This window comes from Sciurus carolinensis, chromosome X (assembly GCF_902686445.1).
Source record: "Sciurus carolinensis chromosome X, mSciCar1.2, whole genome shotgun sequence".
Classification (NCBI taxonomy): Eukaryota; Metazoa; Chordata; class Mammalia; order Rodentia; family Sciuridae; genus Sciurus; species Sciurus carolinensis.
Window position 1 is genome coordinate 89,934,876 of NC_062232.1, and position 19,600 is coordinate 89,954,475.

Consider the following 19,600-nt stretch of genomic DNA (forward strand, 5'->3'; position numbering starts at 1 on the left):
GCCTCAATAAGGGCCTTGTTAGTTCTCAGAGGCTTGTGCTTTAAAATATTAAGTTCTATTAGGAATATGAACAGGAGTAGTATGTCACTGTTACTGGCAGCTAATAGTGGACATGAAAAATATAAAGGACAGCTCAGGACAGGGGAGGCTCAGGGGATTGGTAACTGGATATAAATCCTTTCTCTCATTCTGTTCCAAGTAAATAGTGACTGAAAGTCATATGGTTCTTCAACGGTCCACCCAGAATTACTGGCCCAAGTCCAGCTTGAAGCAGGTGTCCTTCATAATAAAATTGGCACCTTCATTTGTCATTCTATTTTATAGCAGATTGGGCAGGAAGCTGAATAAACAAGAAAGGGAGAACTACATTTTATCATCTGAGGCACAGAAAGGTGTCTAGGCTGAGAATACTGTTAAAAAATTGGGGTAATAAGAAAAACATATATGTATATAATGTAAAGCTAACTAATTTCTTAACTAAATTATTTTCTCCAAAATACTCAAAAACTACTCAGAGCTTCTAATAGGCATAATGCTACAAATAAGACTAATAAATAACATTGCAGGAAGTTGAGGCAGTAAGTGCTGGCTCTCTTCCTGGCATGACTTCTGTCCACTAGCAACATCTTAAATAGGGGAATGGAAAATGATAAATTGTACCACAATGACATAAGAATTATTTGCCAATAACAGCTACAATTTGTTGAGTACTTTAGGATCCTTATAGCTAATCCTCAAACCTTATGAGTTGGGTGTTCTATTTTCTCAATAAAGAGACTGAGCAATATCAAGAGAGTGCAGAACCAAGCAAAGGGAGACAGTCTAGAGGACAAATGTCCCAAGAGTAAGATTCTGCAGATAGTTCAATGAGGATAAAGACTGGCAAGAAGCAATTGAATTTGGTGATTAGCCTTTAAGAATTCATCTCAGTGAACTGTCTCAAAAGGAAACCAGAATACAAAGAACTAAATAATAAATGATTGGCAGAAAAGTATATATACTAACTGTAGACTTCTTTTTCATGAAATCTGGTATTTCACACTCAGCTTACCTTTATCCATGTAAATCTCATCAAAGGTATGCATGCAGTCTTCCCCCAAAAGAATGCACACACACATCAGATTTTACAGACAATTTCAGGGTGCTCACAGACCTACCTGAAATCCAGCTTAGGAATGAAAGATATACACCAAAATGAAGATGGAGAAGGTGAGACTGTGGGAGTGGTACACAAGTGATTTCAAATGCATGTGTAGTATTTTATTTAAGCTGGTGATAGTCATATACTTGTTCATTATGTATTTTATATAATTTTATGTATTATCATTTTGTTGTTTTGAATATTTCATAATTAACTTTTTCAAACAGAAAAATGGCTATATAACAGAATATATTTGTTTACAGGAAATACATATAGAAGTAGTTGAGAATGATATGACATAATGTTTGAAACTTATTTTCCAATGGTTAAAGAAAAAAATGTCATTTAAATTGTTTGCCAATTTGTTTTCTTTTCAAGTATAGTACAAACAAGAAACCTTAATGGGCACATACTATCACAGGTATACAGGGAAGGTATAACCAAAATCATAGAGAAATGTGCACATAGAAATGCATAGTGAGATCCTCCAAAATACAAATAGAAGCTGCCATCGATTTGACTCTAAAGCACAAAGTTTTATGTCAAAATTCTCTTCCTCACTTACTTACACTCTGACTGAGTAGGAATAATCAAAAGACCTAGAAGTATCAATGTCTCTCAGCACCTCTGGCTATCATAGCCACTGAAGAAATTGGGAGCCTCCAGCTTCTCTCATTCAAGGATGGAGAGTTCAGGTTGAGGGCTCAAAACAGATGCCAGATATCAAAACAGGGGTAAGCTACAGATTTCTCCTAGTATTACCACTGTGCTTTCAAATCTTTCCATAGTCTTAGGGCAGAGTGCAGTAGGGCAAAATCTGACAGGAGGAAGAAATAGAAGAATCTGGAAATTAAAGGGTTAGAGCTGCAAGCTTCTTGACACAGAATATACTATTGTTCTCATTACTCCATTAACACTTAAAACTCAGAAAATGAGGGCTGGAAATGTAGCTCTGTGGTAGCCAATTTGCCTAGCATGTGTGAGAACTTGGGTTTCATCTCCAGCAACCCTCACCACACACATGCGCACGCACACACACACACAAACACACACAACTCAAAAATGATTTTATTGTTCTAAATTTGAGATTTAAGTCTTCAAACAACAACTAAAAATGAAAACCCCACTAAATTTGCTACCTACATTATCAGTTCAAATTTTGTCTGCTAAGCTTCCTTTAAGGAAAGAGTAACTGTACAAATGGCACTAAACACATAGATAGTTTATAAGAGCAAGTAGTTATATGACTTGGTGGAATGTGAGAACTAGATTTGGCAACTGACAATAAAAAGAGAGGAATGTGCTTCCAATGGAAGGAAATGAAATGGTCAGTGTCAAGTTCCTAATGATAACAGTAAGATTTAATTAACACTTACTAGGTGCTAGGAACCCTACTAAGAATGTTATGTGCATTATCTCATTTAAACATCTGAATAACTCTATGAAGTGGATACTATCATTTTACAAATGCAACGATGGGACACAAAAAGTTCAAATGAATTCTTCAAGCAAAAACTGCTAAGAGATTGCAGCATAGGGCTCTGAACCTTGATCGAAAGGACTGATACCAGCACCTGGGCCATAGTAACATCTCTTCAAATGGGAGATCCTGTTGTTAATAATATGATTACTGAATGTGACACACCTGGTTTCTGCCCCTAAAAAATACTCTATTGATTGGTGTTTGGGGAAATACTGACATGATCATTGAGTTTTCTGCCCACTCTTCTTATATCAGTTAATTGCTTGTCCAAAACACCCTAAATCCTACGTATCTAATATAAATACACTTACCACAAGTTATCTATCCATCCATCCATCCTTCTTTCCATCTTTTTGTTATAAAACAAAACTTTAGCTTTAGCCATAGTTTCTTTCTTCTATATTCTATCCTCCCAAATCACCATTTCCTTCTCCCGTTCAAAAAGTTATAATGACACCATGCAATCAAAGCCAAATTTTTCTTTGCTTTGATGTTAAGGCCTCCATACCCTAAACCAATTTAAACTCTCCACAGTCATTTCTGCCTACTCCACAAAAATCATTCCATGCTTTAGCCAGGTAGCTCACTGTCCTCCATTAACCATATTCATTCCCACTACAGCTGTACTGTAAGGTTGTTCATAAGGTTCACTGCATAGGAAAACCTGACTGAAGCAACAAGTAGTGGCTGAAGTCCAGCCTTCCCATTGCTCCTTGAGGAGTGTGACCTGAAACAGAACTATGACTAAGAAAGGGTGCCTTTGAAAGATACCATATAGGTTGGCAGCACCCTGATTCCACCTCCATATTTTTGCTCATGCTCTCTAAATGAACTATATTTTGAATGAAAAGATGAGTCAATAATTCAGACAAATACAAGTATATTTATAGAAAGCTAGAGAAGAAGACATTTATCATCCATTTTCTACTATTCCTTTAAGGCCGAGCACAAATCATACTTAGGTAAAGCCTCCCATAACTATGATCCAAATTGATCTCTTCCTTCTTTCATCATCTATAGCACTTCATTCTGGCCTGTGAAGTTTAACAAGTGATTATCCTATAATTCAGTGGTTTGAAAATGCGGAGGTATTCCAACAGTTCTACAACATTAGAGTTTAACTTCATTTTAAAAATATATTTTAACTATTTTAAAAGTGTAATCAAACAAAGCAGGCACTACTCAAATGTGTTAGATGCCAAGCATTAACACACTGGAAACCACTGATTGTGTGTGTGTTTGTATGAGAGTGTGTATGTAAGAAAGAGGGATAGAGCAAGAGACCTGTGTATATACACCTGGAAACAGAGGTTTTCTCATGTGTTTGAAGAGTATCCTGAGGTGGCAAAACAAAACATCCCCACACTACAATACCTGATATTTATTTGGGTACATCAAGATTTCTTCAACACTGTAATCGAAACGATGCAGAAATAAAATACAGACTAAGATTTCTATAGCTCTCAATTTCAGATTTTTATATTCTCTTCAGTCTCTTCCTTCTTATTGATATTAAAAATAGATGTTAAAACTTTCATTTACTAGCAGAGCACTTATTTTGATTTGGTTTTTATTTGGGGGGCACGTGAGATTTTATTTGTGTGGAAAAGGGTCTACTGCTATAAAATTTGAGAAATGTTCTAATCAATTCTTTTCTTCTTCATTATCAACATCTACAGTTTTATCTATGAGCATGCTCTGGATAGCTATTTGCATGGTACACACTGGAAGGTATTCATGCTACTTAATCATATCTCAAAGGCAACATAAATCTTATAAATCTAAAGTTTATCCTCATATTTAAGGGATCTGTTACACTCAGAAACAGGCATTTCAGAGTATCTCTGCAACCCTCTTCCATATGTAAGAAAAAAATGATCACTCAAAGTTTATGGAGCAAGGGAAAATATCACTTAACTTTCATTCCTTCCCTAAGAGAAAAATATATCTCCCAAAAGACCAATTCAGACTCACTGCCAGGGGTACCAGAACGGTGTAGGAAAACCTGGTATCTCTGGGTAAATTGCTTATGCTTTATGGTGAGGGAAATTTGCACTGAATATCACAAACCCCTCCTCAGTACAAGCAAACCAGACTGCAAGATAATGGCAAACTAGCCCTATTGTTGTTAGACAAAGGGGGACTAGGACTTCAGAAATGCCTGGAGAGGTGCTTTTAGGCATAATCTTTAGTTGGGACCCAGGTCTCCACAGGAGATCTCAAAGGTAGGGCAGCACAGGTAGAAGTGTTTTTTTGGAAACTGGAACAAGTATAATAACAATTTTATCTCTTTTTCTCCCCTGTGAAGAATGAAAAACAAATTCAACAAATAATTAAGCAATTTTCTGTAAACGGCCCCCCAATTGGGCTCACCACCCATTTGTAGTAGAGAAGCAATCACAGTGAGAGGAAAAGAACAACAATAATAGTTGTAATTTATGGTTAATAATGTATTCAATGACTTGTCCTAAGGTCATAGGTAACAGTGGAGTCTTTATTTGAATAGAGAAATATTTGGCTTCAAATGTAAATCTCTTTATTTTTTACCACTCCATAAAGAATTAGAAGAAGAAAAAATCAGGAAACAGAACTGTACGCTTGAATATGGGACTAAAAAAAAAAGATTGGGAATAGAAACATACCTCATGGTTTGCCTAAATTTTATAAATCAGAAAGGATCAGATGCCTGCTGAAGGAGTGGGTCCTCCATACATAAGGGATTCATCATTGTGCTGACACAGAGTGAGGAGTCACAATAACTATGATGCCAATCACATCTCACATAGAAAATACGCTATAACACAGGCATTATGCAAATGCCCTGAAGATTCAAGAAGCAAATAAAAGTGCAGGACAGATCCAGTCCTCTTTTATTCCTCCAGCATTATCTCACAAAGTGTTCTGCCTCCCTCCCTCCATTTCACACTCCCAGTGCTCTGGCTACAAAAGCTTAGTACCTGACATGTTCCTTTCCACAACAGAATCGACCACAATGTCTGGCACATAGAAGGCACTAAATAAATATTCATGGAAGGAAGAAAAAAAGGAAAAACAGTGGCAGTCAGAGGACACAAAGAAAAGATTTCAGAAAAATATTTCCTAAACTGGGTCTTAAGAAAAGAATAATATGTCCGTCTGTAGAGACAGGAAGAATGTGGAGGATGAGAAAAACAGAAGGAAAAACAGGAATAAATATGTGTGGCACATTGAGTCAACATCACAAGTATGACTCTGATCTAAACTTGAGCTACCTGAGGATGATAACATGAGATGGGGTTGGTTGGCAGAAAGGAATGGCAAGATCATATTTGTGTTTTAGAATAAGCCCTGTGACTTACAGAGAGGATTGATATCAGGATAGAGGGTGGGGAGGCAGGGGAAGACTGAAACCAGAACAGTTAGGTCTGTTATAGGGAGTCCAGATAAGAAATGATAAAAAGCCCAAATTAGAGAAAAAGCACAGTATGATGGGTTGTAACCAAATTCTGCCCTTTGTTGAATCTGTGACCTTAGATACATCAATTAATATCCCTGGAATGCAAATATTTGCCCTATGTATTTCACAGAGTAGTCTTGAGCCATTAACAAAATAATTTATGAGAACGCACTTTGTAAACTTGAAACACTAGAAAAGTTGTTATTACAGTGGTGGAAGGGAGGGGAAAAAATGAGAGACAAGTGAGAAACATGACCTTTGTTCAAGACACACAACCACAAATGGGAGAGTCTTCTCTGACATCTCCCTTACTCTCATCTGTTCATACATCAGATGTCAAAATTGAGAAATGATTTTTAATTTTCCATTGACATTAAAAGAAATGGAGGATAAGTTACTCAAGAGTCTGAGGTAGGAAGTAAACAAGTGCAAAGACCTCCTGGGCAACTTAACTGAGACCCAGTCTTAAAAATAAACTAAAAAAGGCTGTGGGGCTGGGGATGTAGTTCAGAGGACTTGCCTCTGAGGCAGAATGCTTGCCTGGCATGTGGGAGGCCCTGGTTTCCACACAAATTTTTTTTTAAAGATATGAGGATGTAGCTTAGTGGTAGAGTGCTTAACTTTGGTACTGATTCAATATTCAGTACAATCAAGCAATCAATCAATCTGGAGGGGAATGGGAATTTAGCAACTACTTCTCATGGTACGTTCACACACCTTATGTCATCTCATTTCACACAATGCCCATAATATCTCAGGAGGAAAATATTAAGCCCTTTTCTGGAGATGAGAAAATTAAAGTCTCAGAAAGGTAAACTAAGTCACACAGCTAGGAAGTGTGGGCAGAGGCAGCCTTCAGCAGAAGTCTAATTCTTGCATCCTCTCTCTTAAACATCACACCATTTGAACAAGGTTGTTATTTTTCCATCATATGGACTGTTACTGGAGTTATTATCACTAGTAATTATTAAGATAGAGAAGGAAAAGGCAGTTGTTGCAGGTCATTCAATGTAGATCTGTGTACTCACTTTAGTGTTATCAATTGATCACCCATGTTACACCTGTTAGAATCCTGGACATTGTAAGTACAAGGCTGAAAAGGGCAACACAGTCATATAAGCAAGGAGATTTCAATGCACATGGTTAAGTGTTACCAAAGAGGCTAACGAGCTTCAGAAGCACAGGGGAAGGAAAAGTGAGTTTATTCCGAAGAAGTCTGAGATTGTTTAATTCAGAAAATGCATTAGATCTATGTATTAAGGGTTGAGTAAGAGTTCACAAGGTAGAGGAGAAGCTAGAAATGGTGGAGAAGATAAAGGAAACAACATATACAAGAGTAAAGAGATGTGAAAAAACATAAAATCATTTGGGAATGGTTCAATCTGAATGAAGTGTAATATACACTATTTTGGGAAGTGTAATATACACTAGTTTGGGAAGGAAAGCTGGAAGGAAGAGACACATGAGGCTACAAAGGTTGTTGGGACTAGATAAGGAAAGTCCTTAAATTTGCCAAACCAAGGCTATGTAATTCAGAGTGGAAAAAGTAGAAAGCTAGCATAGGTTTTATATCAGGAGATAACACAATTGGATTTGTTGTTAGTAAAATAACTGCTGGCAATGTAGAGATTAGAATGGAATTAAGAGGTCAAAAAAAAAAAAAAACAGTTTGTAGGCTAGTGATGTTTAAGGATGAGGTTTGGAACCAAAAGAGTATGAATGGAAAAGTCAGAGTCTACAGATTTTTGGTAAAACTAATGGAACTTGTGAAGAAGGATGGAGATAAAGAGAGTTGGTGGCTGACTATGCAGTTTCTTCCTGAAACTGGGTAGATGGTAATAAAAAAAAAAGAAGAAAAGGATCACAGTAGGACTGGGCTTGAGGCTCAGTGGTAGAGTGCTCGACTGCCATGTGTGAGGCACTGGGTTCAATCCTCAGCACCAAATAAAAATAAATAAATAAAATAAATGTACCGTGTCCATCTAAAACTTAAAAAAAAAAAAGGATCACAGTAGTTTGGAGTGTCAATGGGAAGGACAAGAAAATAGATTCACCTTTTAGAGATGGTATATTTGGGGGATAAAAATAATTGTAGCTGGCTTTAGTTGAGTCCTTATACTAAATTCCAGGCACTATTGTAAGAATAAGTACTCAACTACAGCCAGGTACAACTGAGAGTGAGACAGAGAGAGAAAGAAAGAAAGGGGGGATAGTCATTGAGAGGTACAAGGGCTTAGTAAGCAATTGGAAATATAGGTTAGGAGCTGAAAAGGGATGTCTGTGCTGGAGATACAAACTTGATGGTCATCAATGTAGAGGAGGTATAGTGAAAATCATTGAGGTAACACAGCAGCAAGGGATGAAAGGCTCCGAAAAGGTCATCATTTTAAGGATCATGGAGAGATGAAGATTATAAGCTCTCTAACTAGAAAAACCAAGACTATCTTGTTTACTACTGTGTCACTAGGGCCTAAAGTAATACCTGAAATACATTGGTTTGCTCAATAAATATTTGTTGAATAAATAAAATTTTAGAAAGATCAGAAAAGCATAAGAAGAATCAATGAGCCATAGTGTGTGTCAAGGAACTCAAAGGGAGGAAGGAGGTTTCAGAAAAAAGGCAAATGCTAAATAACATGTAGAAAAGTCATATGGACTAGAAAATACAAAGAATAAATGGCGTCAGATAGGAGTCATTAGTAGACAGAAAGAGGGCAACTGTGGTGGAGTAAACTCAGTCTAGAATATTAGAAGTTAAAGGATAAATGGTCATTGAAAAGGAGTAGACAAGTTCCAGGAATTTGGCAGTAATGTCACTTAAAGGATGAGAGTTACTGAAGAAAATGAAGCTCTGGTGTTTTGTTTTTGATTATTTTTTAATATTGGAGGAAACCTAAATATTTTCCTAGAAGTAAAACAGAAATTCTAGGAGAAGAATAGATTAAAGATGGTAAGAGTGGATAATTGCTCTTAGTTAATTTTCCCACGATTATTTTCTCTGAGGCATGTTTATCAGGTTTTCTATATACATTTAGTTAGACCTTAAAAAAGTTAAAGCCCTAAGATCTGCTTCACTGGGACACTTGGTCAGCTAAAAAGCACTTTATAGTTTAATATAGTCTAGTGCTTCCTAATATGATATGTAGATATAAACAAACATACATAGAAGTTATCTATACGAAATAGGAAAAGTCAATACTCCAAGCATATTGGCAAAATTATGGCATTATCTATAGAATTCAAGCAAGCAATAACCAATATGCAACAATAACAGAAGTTAATTACTTTCATTATATCTTAATGAGGTAATCATGACAATAGCATACTTTTCCTGTGATCAGGCTTAACTATAAGCTTAAAGAATATATGGGAATATTTACTAGAGATTTCATACTACACCTAAAAACTAAAGGATTGTTCATATTCATATTTCAACAAAAATCCCCTTCTGCCTGGACAAACCTTAGAAAATGACAATTTGTTTACTGTAAAAACTAATTTCCTAAAAAGAGGTTCTTTTTTAATGCCATGGTTCTTTTTTAATGACTGACCATCTAGGAAAGTCTACTAACTTATTTTTAGAATAGTATTGTTGGGCTGGTGGTGTAATTTAGTGGTAGTGTGTGTGCTTAGCATGTGTGAGGTACTGGGTTTGATCTCCATTACTGCCAAAAGAATAACAGCAACATTAGTAGAATGTACAATAAAATTCATGGGATTGCAATAGAAATCAATTATATCAAAATGAAATACAGAGTGTGTGCTTAGCATGTACAAGGCCCTGGGTTTGATACCCAGCACCACATGAAAAGTAATATTCCTAAAATAATATAATAAAAATTCATGGGATTACAATGGAAACCAATTATACTGAAATACAATAATCAAACACATAATAACATGCAGAAGCTAGAGTGAAATAAAGGAAAGGGGGAGGAAAGGATAAGATCACATAAAGAACCAATTAAATGCAAATTAATAAATGAGCAAAGGAAGGGGAGGGGATCATGAAAGGGAAAAGGACAGGATCATGACTGAAATAAATTTCCATGCACGTATGAGTTTGTCAGGATGAACCCAATTACTATGTATAACTATAATGCTCTAATAAAAATAATTTTAAAAACATAATAAATTTGTGACATGGTAATATGTTTCCTTACTAATGCACTGAATAATATGCCATACCTTCCATTTCTTTCTTAAAATGTTCATATTTGATCTACAAATAGTTTAAATATGTTATCATCCAAGTATTATCTATGTACATAGTCACTTGATGATTCACTTGATAGTGTACTTGTACGTCTACACCAGTGTTCTCAGTCATCCCAGGAAAAATATTCTATGTTTGTATAAAAACATACATGTATATGTTATATATTGAAATTATTCAAAGATAGTGGATGTAGGAGATGTACTAGCAAAGCAGATAACTGCTTTAACAATTCATGGAGATACTGCCCCAAGTGAGGCAAATACAACTCTGATCTTTAAAGTAGAAAGGGATTTTTCTCCATCTCTGAACTCCTTTAACATGATATTCACACTCTGATGACTATTATAATGACTGGGAAAATCAGAGTGGAAAGGGCCAACCTAGGCAAGTTACAACTTTAAAGAAAGAAGTTGACTTACAACTTTAAAGAAAGATCTTGACTTGAAAGTGGTTAAAGGAATTTTACCTATGCTATCTGTTGAAGGGACAATAGATGCGTTTTTCTCCTTTTACTCTCCACCTGAACCCAAAAAATGTCTCTCACTAGGCCTTTTAATTTAAGTATGTTTGATTCTGTTGGAAACGTTTATGAAAGTACATTTGTACAGGAGCAAAGTAGGAAGAAAACTAAGGACTGTGACTACTATGAGGTATGTTTTATCTCCTAGACATAATGGCCTATGGTGAGATTTGTATCTTTGTAGTTTTCTTCTCTAACAGGATATAAGTATATACATGTAATAATTTATCATTAAGCAGTCTCTCTCTCTCTCTCTTTCTCTCTCTTTCTCTCTATATAGTGTGTGTGTGTGTGTGTGTGTGTGTGTGCGCACATGTGTGTGTATATGTAGTACTGCGGATTCAATTCAGAGGTGATTTACCACTGAGCTACATCCCCACCCCATTTTATTTTTTATTTTGAGACAGGGTCTCGTTAAGTTGCTTAGGGCCTTGCTAAATTGCTGAAGGAGCCTCAAACTTGCAATTCTCTTGCTTCAGTCTCCTGAGTTCCTGGGATTACAGGTATGTACTACAGTGCCCAGCTATAAGCAGCCTATCTTTTAAGGAATGAATATAATAACTTCCATTGCCTGAAAGTTCAGGGAGGCTGAGGCAGGAGGATAGCAAGTTCAAAGCCAGCCTCAGCAAAAGTGAGAAGCTAAGCAACTCAGCGAGACCCTGTCTCTAAATCAAATAAAAATTAGGGCTGGGGATGTGGCTCAGTGGCTGAGTGCCCCTTGGTTCAATCCCCAGCTACCCCCCAAAGTAAATTCCCAGAGAATTAGAAATAATATTTAAATGAGCCTAGCACAGCCACTATGTTAGTCAGACATTTAACTAAAGATGATTTTGGAATTCTGAAATCCTAGGCTCTATCTTGTTCAGATAAATCGTACAAATATTTCACTTGAATCATCATCAATTCTTTAAAATAAATTCAATGGAAACTCATCATTAAATCCTGGATTTTAACATTTAACTTTTAATTCCTTACAAGTTGTAAATTCTTCAAAAAAGCACCTAAATTATCCTATCTTTAAATGTATAACAATATTCCACTATTGGCAACTGAATTCTCACAGTGAAGAGACTTTGTCATAATGAAATGCAACAAAATTCCTGCCATTTTGTTTACAATAAGTTTTCATTACTAATACTCCAAGGCACAGAAAATTCAATTGTCTAAAATCAGCCAGGTGTGGTGATGCACACTTGTAATCCCAGTGGCTCAGGAGGCTCAGGCAGGAGGATCACAAGTTCAAAGTCAGTATCAGCATCTTAGTGAGGCCCTAAGCAACTTAGTGAGACCTGTCTCTACATAAAAGATAAAAAATGACTGGGGATATGGTACAGTGGTTAAACACCCATGGGTTCAATTCCTGGTACCAAAAAATAAATAAATAAAATAAAAATAAAACCATCCCACCATCTCCAGTACTGGGGATTAAACCTAGGGCACTCTACCCCTGATCTACATCCCTACCCCTTTTTATTTTTTCTTTCAATACAGGGTCTCACTAAGTTCCTGAGGCTGATCTTGAACTTGCAATCCACCTGCCTCAGCCTCCTGAGTTCCTGGGATTATGGGCATGCACCATTGTGCCCAGCTCTTGTATAAACCATCTAAAAGATGAAAAATACTACAAACCTAGAGAATAAATTGGAATTGAGAACAGAAGTTGAGGACCAGACAATGTAGATGAGATTCCACTGCAGAGTGTAAATGGTGTGTGTGTGTGTGTGTGTGTGTATTTATATGTATATATATATATATGTATATACATGTGTATATATATATCTTCCCCTTGAAAAAAGTCATCCTATAAGAACGTATCCTATGACTCTCTTCTTTCTTTTTGCCATTTTTCCAAAAACTAGAATAGCTTTACAAGGGAAAATATATCATGCATAATTAAATCATAATGAAGGAAGCAACTATGGACTTAAATAAGGCAAAAAATAAAGTATTGTCAGTGGATATCAAGGTTTATTTTAGTCTCACCATGGTCATGCACACTGATATATCAGATGTCATTGTAAAACAATGAGACAACATCTAGAACCTATGCACCAAAACAGTGTTGGATTTTGAAGACTCTGATACTTGGAAGAAATGGAAGCATCATCTTCCAATCAGATCATGTGACAAAGGATGCAGTATCTGGGAAGTCTTCAGCTATTTTGAATGATCTGTAGAGTTTTTCCCAAAAGTACACTGAATAAGATCAGCCAGTGTCTAAAAATAAATGTATTGCTGGAGGGTATTCTGCCCAAGTGTGACATTCTTACAAGTGGCAAGATTCCTGGACAAATTGTTAACTAATCAAAATCTGGCATTTTCAATAAATGTAGTATTGAGCCTCAAGGTAACACATAACTAAATTTGTATAAGGGAGGAATCAGATGGAAAAGTGCACAGAGTACTAGATCAATATTTCTGCTTACAAAGTCTAGAACACACTTACATAAGAGCCAATGTTCTGAGTTAAGGGGTTACGGGTTTTAGATTTTAAATTTTCTGACGTTACCCTCTTTTCATAAGAGAAATAATTTCACCTCATTCTGATATTTTCTTAAAGACATTATATGCTGGGATAAAGTCCTCCATTTTTTCATAAGCACGATAGGTGATTTTATTAGTTAGAATTAAGTATGGTTCTAGAAATCATATTTAAATGATTAAAAATAGAGCAAATCTATTAAAATAATCAAAACCAGTGAGATAAATATTTTGAATATATTTATCTGTTGTCTATACAGTAAATTACTACTATTATTAAGAGGGTTTTTTAACACTGCAATGAAATAGTACTCAATAGCCGACAACTTCATATTTGAACTCAACGGTAAACTATTTCTGCTATCATTAGCTAGTTCAACTGGAAAATTTCAATATCTCAGACTATTTGGGTCACTTTACCTTTGTGAAATTACCCTAGTAATTTCATTTTTTGAAGTTTATGGAGTCCACTTAATTTTTTTATTAATTTTTTATAGTCACAAATGGACAGAATGCCTTTATTTTATTTGTTATTTTTATGTGGTGCTTAAGGATGAAACCCAGTGCCTCACACATGCTAGGCAAGTGCTCTGCCACTGAGCTACAACCCCAGCTCTTCACTAAACTTTTCTTGAAATGATGTCTACAGAAATTCCTTTGCCTGCAGTCTCTATAGAATTTGATGAATGATATCAAACAGTCTATGAAATGTTAACTCTTATACGTTTTTTTTTTTTAAACTACTTTAACTTTTCACTTTCTGATACAGAAAACCAGGAAGAAACTAGCAGGTAGAAACTGAACATCATATAGTGGTATTAGTTTTTGATACTTGTCAAAAGACTAACAAGAAAATACTAAGTTTAATTTCTATAAGATTTGCTACAATTTTCAAGTCCCACTCCTTGATACTCTCCTCCCACTCTCAAACGTGTTTGCCAATTCATGTTCTTATAGACCAGGGAAAATTTCTTTTGCTTGGGAGATGGATGTAGAGGAAGGCATCAGATGTCACTCATCTTAAGTTGTCCGGAAGAAGCTCAGAAATGTGTGCCTCTTGTGTCTCCTACTTTTATTTTCCCAACTCGTTACAAAGTTTTAGGACAGGAAGATGCCTGGGTCCCAAGGGCATTAGCCTAACACAGTGCTTGCTGTTCCTCTTCAAGAACCCTATTAACTCCCATTGGAAAGGAGAGCGATATGAACTCAGTTTCGTGGTACAACCCTCTGTAACTCCCTAACACAAACCCAAGAGGTGGGGAAAAGGAGGGGGTCCAAAGAGTAGGAGGGAAAGGGGTCAGGAGAAGACTCACCGCTTCTACCAGTTCTTCGGTCAGGCAAAAGGAAACCAGAAGCAGCCACAACCTGAAACGAGAAGGAGTGTGAGTAATATTGGCTCTCTGGGTTCTAGGGTCTTGCGTCTGCCGCTACCCCCCAATCCCTTTTTGATGCCTGATTCCACTTTCTCTACAGTGACAGAAGTACAAATATAATCCGGCCTGGCAAAGTAGCCCGAAGTAGGAAAGAGAAGGGAAGCTCAGAGCAGCAAGAGCTCACCCAGGGTGCATGCTTGCGGCTCCTCAGACGCTGGGTCCCGGGAGACTGCTAAGTGGCTCCGCGGCGCTGGCTCATCGGGACTCCGTTGATGCTCGGCGGCTGCTTTCTTACTCAGGACAGGATAAGAGGGCTAAGTGGCTCAGTTTAGAAAAAAGCAGTCAGCTTCCAGATAAGAAGTGCCTCAAAGGGAAAAATGCTCAGCGGTGCCCGCTACAACTTGCTGCACTCAAGAGATAGTTCCATGCGCCAGGAGAGGAAGGAATGGAGGGGAACGGGGCGTGGCTGTCTGTTGTCAATCATCCCCCCTACCTTGGGCAGCCGGTTGTCTCTCACATTCAGGCACCTCTGCACACAGCAGTTCCAAATGTCTCCACAGCTTCATGCACAGGCATTTAGAAACTAATATACTAAGACTTAAGCAACTAGGCATTATATACTTCCGTAAACCACTGTTAAATTACACATAAATAGAGTTAGGCATACTATTCCTACATCTACAGGCCCCAAAGTGCTCATGCACTCAGGCCTAGTGCATGCAATACTCATTCTTATTGATTGCACACTAAGCACTTGGGAAGATAAGGGGGGGGGGGTCCTTGGAGTTGTAAATCGACTTACTCTAAACTCAGCAGAACCTAAGGATGAATGGGCCCGCGTGAAACAGATCCAAAAGACTCTAAAGTGGTTAATCCTAGGGAGCGAGATAACCGAAATATTCTGAGGAAGTCCTCAGCAAGTTCCTGAAAGACTCTCCAAGGAGTTCACAAATGTATTTTCTGGGCTTTTAGGCACTTTAAAAAATCTATCAAAGTTACCAAAGTAATGTTCAAGTCTACTTTATGTGGGAGATGCCAATTCAACTGCCATCAACTCCATATACATATTTCCAGTTAGGTGTTTGTGTTCATTCTAAGGAAAACTGCACTAAAATGATTTAATTCCTTTGCCATGTATCCTTCTGAAACACAACTACAAGAGTCAATACCTTTGTTAGGAGATAAATATTAATTATGGAATTCAATGTGGTTAAGTAAAAAGATGTGACTGTATCATGACAACATTCAGCCATATAATAATTCCTAATACATAGAATGCCTCCAAATCCTGTATATGTATCACACGTCGATTATTCACACACACTTAAATATGTTCATTTTCTTCATTCATAACTCTATATTTCCAATATTTTTACACTTTCTACTTGTATAAAGAAACTTTGCTCTGCGAGCACTTAGATGACAAAGACAACCAGAAATCCAGAAAGCTGCGACCAAAATTCGTTTCTAATGATTAACAATAAAAAACAGTCTCTCTGAGATCCATCCGCTAAAAAAATAGTCCCAGCTCAGGTTTATTTGTAATTGGCTTTGATGCTCACACCAATGAGTGGAACTGGGCAGGGAAGAGCAGTGCAAACGGAAGGTGCAAATGAACGAATAGGAAAGCTTCCCGGTTGAACTCACGGTGCTCAATCTACTGGTCTAGAAGTTTCCCTCCCCCAAATAACTGAGCGTCACTCCCTCGCAGGTTGCTGGTGGAGTCTAAAGCGGTGGCGGAGTGATACTTAAATTCCCTGGTGCTGGCGGGGAGGGGGCGGTGCGGGAGGGGGAAGAGAGGGCGGAAAGTAGATCTGTGGGACTTGAGTGAGGAAAAAGTTTGCAAGTCTGGACAGAAGGGAAAAGTGCTCCCGAGAGACCGGCTTTGGGGAGGGGAGGGGGGAGGGAAGAAGAGCTTCTCTTCTTTCTCTCTTTTTTTTCTTCTTCTCCCCCCCGTACTTCTTTCTCTTCACCCAAGCCGACCTACACAATTGGGACACCCTCGCTGTCCCTCTCCTGCTCTAGCTCTCTCCCAATAAACCCTCAAGATTATGTCAGTTGGTCCGAGCCAGCCGGGGATTTCGTGCGGGTGCTGAAGAAACTGCGGGAGCCGGAGAAGAATGAAACTGCGTGGAGTCATCCTGGCTGCTGGCTTGTCCTTACTGGCCCTGAGTCTTTGGGGGCAGCCCGCAGAGGCTGCGGTAAGTCCTCCCCCGCCCCATCACCGCACTCTCACGCTTAAATCACTTTTTTGTCCCTTTACCTTCTTTTCTCCTTGGCCTTGTCTACGGAATTCCACTTTGCTTTCACTCGTTTATGAAGAAACATCTTATTTACGACGCTGGTAACTCAAGCCTTCCGAAGTCCAAGGGAGAGTTTTAAGTGTTTAAAAATAGGGCTACTTGCTTCCCTGCAACTAGCACTTCTGGGGCAAGAGCAGAGGCAGGGTGGGAGACGATTATTAATGGATCACTAGGCTCTGGTGGGTATTTAAAACTTTTCCTCCCCTCCTCCGCCTTAGGGTGTTTCCCAGTCTGCCGGCTAACCTTTTCACTACTTGTACCCACCCACACACTCTTTTAAACTTTGCCTATAGTTTAATATTTCGGGTACTAGATGACCAAATCAAGTTTATCCCCTTTGCTCTTTCCTTAAGCAACACGAACCTACCACTGGTCAGTAAAGCCAATGACCTGCTTTCCCCTATTGACGACCTTGCTATACAAATGCTAAGGTAAAATACCAAGCAAAGCGAGGCAGAGAGATGGCCTCAGTCTTCACGTCTTTCAAGTGATTTTTTTTAAGTGATGGGTTTTTGTTTGTTTCCTTTTTTTAATTCACAAAAGCACCTGAACAAATTGAGAATTTGCTCATCACCTACTTAAAAGAAATAATTCTTTTTTTTTTTTCCAAAAAGAATGAGATTTTTCTGGGTTAAAGGAGAATGAACATGTGAAACGACAGACCAAAAAGATCCACTGGGTTTTAGGAATTTAGAATTAATACTTAAATATCTCTCCAGAAGGATATCTGGGTAGTCCCACCCACTATCCTTCTGGAAATGAGAGGTAGATGTAAATGAATGAATGACTTTATCACAGAAAATGTTCTCCAGCCTGGAGCCCGTCATCCCTAGTTTCACTTAACCTCTAAAGAATAAGTGTGTGACAAATTATTTAAATGTTTTATTTGAGTGATTATAATAGGTGGTTTTAAAAACACTTTAATATGAGATCATGGCTTAGGCCTTCACATGGTTGACTGACTATCAATTCTTTATGTGCAGTTGCTATGTTATAGCTTATCTAAGTCCTTTTTTAAGTTAGCTGTCTAGCTTCCCTGCAGCACTCAGCATGCCTCAGATCACATTGCCCTCTTTCTGTTCTTCAGAAAGTGTGTACTCAAGGTATGCAAACTTACTTTTCTTTTACTGTGAGTACGATATAATTATGATGGCAAATCTGCTGAAAAATCATGCATATCAAATATTTTAAATTATGCATGACAATTTCCCTCCATCAAAGTAGATAAATGATTTAAAATGGCTTTTTTGATGCAGAGCATCATTAATGGGGTAAGGTGTAGCCAGCCATTCAATAGAGCTGTAGACAGTTGTATGAAACTACAATTGTGTTGTTGAAAATAGTTCATTTTAAAAACATCTTGGTATCTACTGCTTATGGCGTTTGGCCCTGGGGGCAAAGATTTTGTGAATATTTCATTAAATATTTCTCTCTTCTTTCTGTTGACATTGCTAATAATAAATGTGAACCAGATACCAATTATACAGGTATGCAAAGCAACACTACACATCAATTTATATTAAAAGTGTTCTTTTTATGATTGACAAAACTTGGAATCAAGCTTGCTTTCTTGGATTCTTAAAGTAGTTTTCATGAAGAAATTACAGTTTTTTTCTTTTTTCCTCCCCTGTAATTTTTAAAGGACATTTTGCACTCCATTTTCTTATCATTAGAATATTAAACCTTTGTTAAACTAGGGATTTACTTTTTGTGCTTTACACATTAATATCCTAGTTGGATGAATGTTTTAATCATGTCAAAAATATGAATGGTATCCGCTCTTCATACTAGTGTGAGGGATATTGGTAACCTTCTTCAGAGTGAAACTGACTGGTAGTGGGGCTAGTTGTTGACTGAAGCGGTCTAGTATGTAGGTTTTTATATCAAGAAGAGCATTGCTATTTAAATTGCTTTACTGTTTCATACTTAAGTGATTTCTTTATCTTGAAGTCATACCAAATTGGGATATCACAATATGTAGGTTTTCTCAGTGTTCATTAGGTGGAATAAAGTAATTGAAAGGTGAGCAACAAGAGCAAAAGGGAGGTTTAGATTGATAAGTTCATATCTAGTGATGGAAATAGCATTTTTTGCCTTTTTTATTGATGCAGTATAATTTTACATAATAGTGGGATTCATCATACTATATCCATATATGAATAGAACATAATCAATTTCATTTCATTCCCTAATACTTTGCCTTCCCTCCCCTCCTTCCTTTCCCTGATCTACTTGTTCTACTTTACTAATCTCCCTTCTGTGATTATTATTATTGTTGTTGTTTTAATTAGTGCAGAAAATAGCATATTTTTATGTTAAGATAATTGTACTTGTATAGACTGATTCAGCAGGACATATACTTAAATCTATGGATATGGATATATGTACAATGTAAAAAAATTACGCTACTTTTACTATCCAAATGTGATTAAGTTGGTTTTTGTGCAGTGAAGTGGATAGATTTCTCTAATTTAAATATATTATGTGCCTTGTCACCAGTGGCAAGAATTCATCAAGGGTAGGAATGTGGTTTGTAGACTTGAAATAATTTTTTCTCTATGAAATGTACTGCTCCATAGGAACAGTTTGTCATCATTGTCTTCATTATCATTATATTTTACATTTTTGACAGTTTATTATGTGC

The 19,600-nt window shown here is 37.2% G+C and overlaps 2 protein-coding genes across 2 annotated transcripts in view; one reads left to right on the forward strand and one right to left on the reverse strand.

Annotated features, from left to right (window-relative positions):
* The window catches only part of Col4a6 (collagen type IV alpha 6 chain), a 298,224-nt gene extending 283,147 nt beyond the window's left edge, over positions 1–15,077 (reverse strand). The window contains exons 1-2 of the mRNA XM_047536018.1: positions 14,838–15,077; positions 14,594–14,645 (exon numbers count right to left, since the gene is read on the reverse strand). Coding sequence (XP_047391974.1) covers positions 14,594–14,645; positions 14,838–14,848 — 63 coding nt within the window. The 5' untranslated portion in view covers positions 14,849–15,077. The remainder of the gene's footprint in view (positions 1–14,593; positions 14,646–14,837) is intronic.
* Positions 15,078–16,490: 1,413 nt separating this feature from the next.
* The window catches only part of Col4a5 (collagen type IV alpha 5 chain), a 217,094-nt gene continuing 213,984 nt past the window's right edge, over positions 16,491–19,600 (forward strand). Inside the window, 1 exon segment of the mRNA XM_047535914.1 lies at positions 16,491–16,854. Within this exon segment, the coding sequence (XP_047391870.1) occupies positions 16,774–16,854 (81 nt within the window). The 5' untranslated portion in view covers positions 16,491–16,773.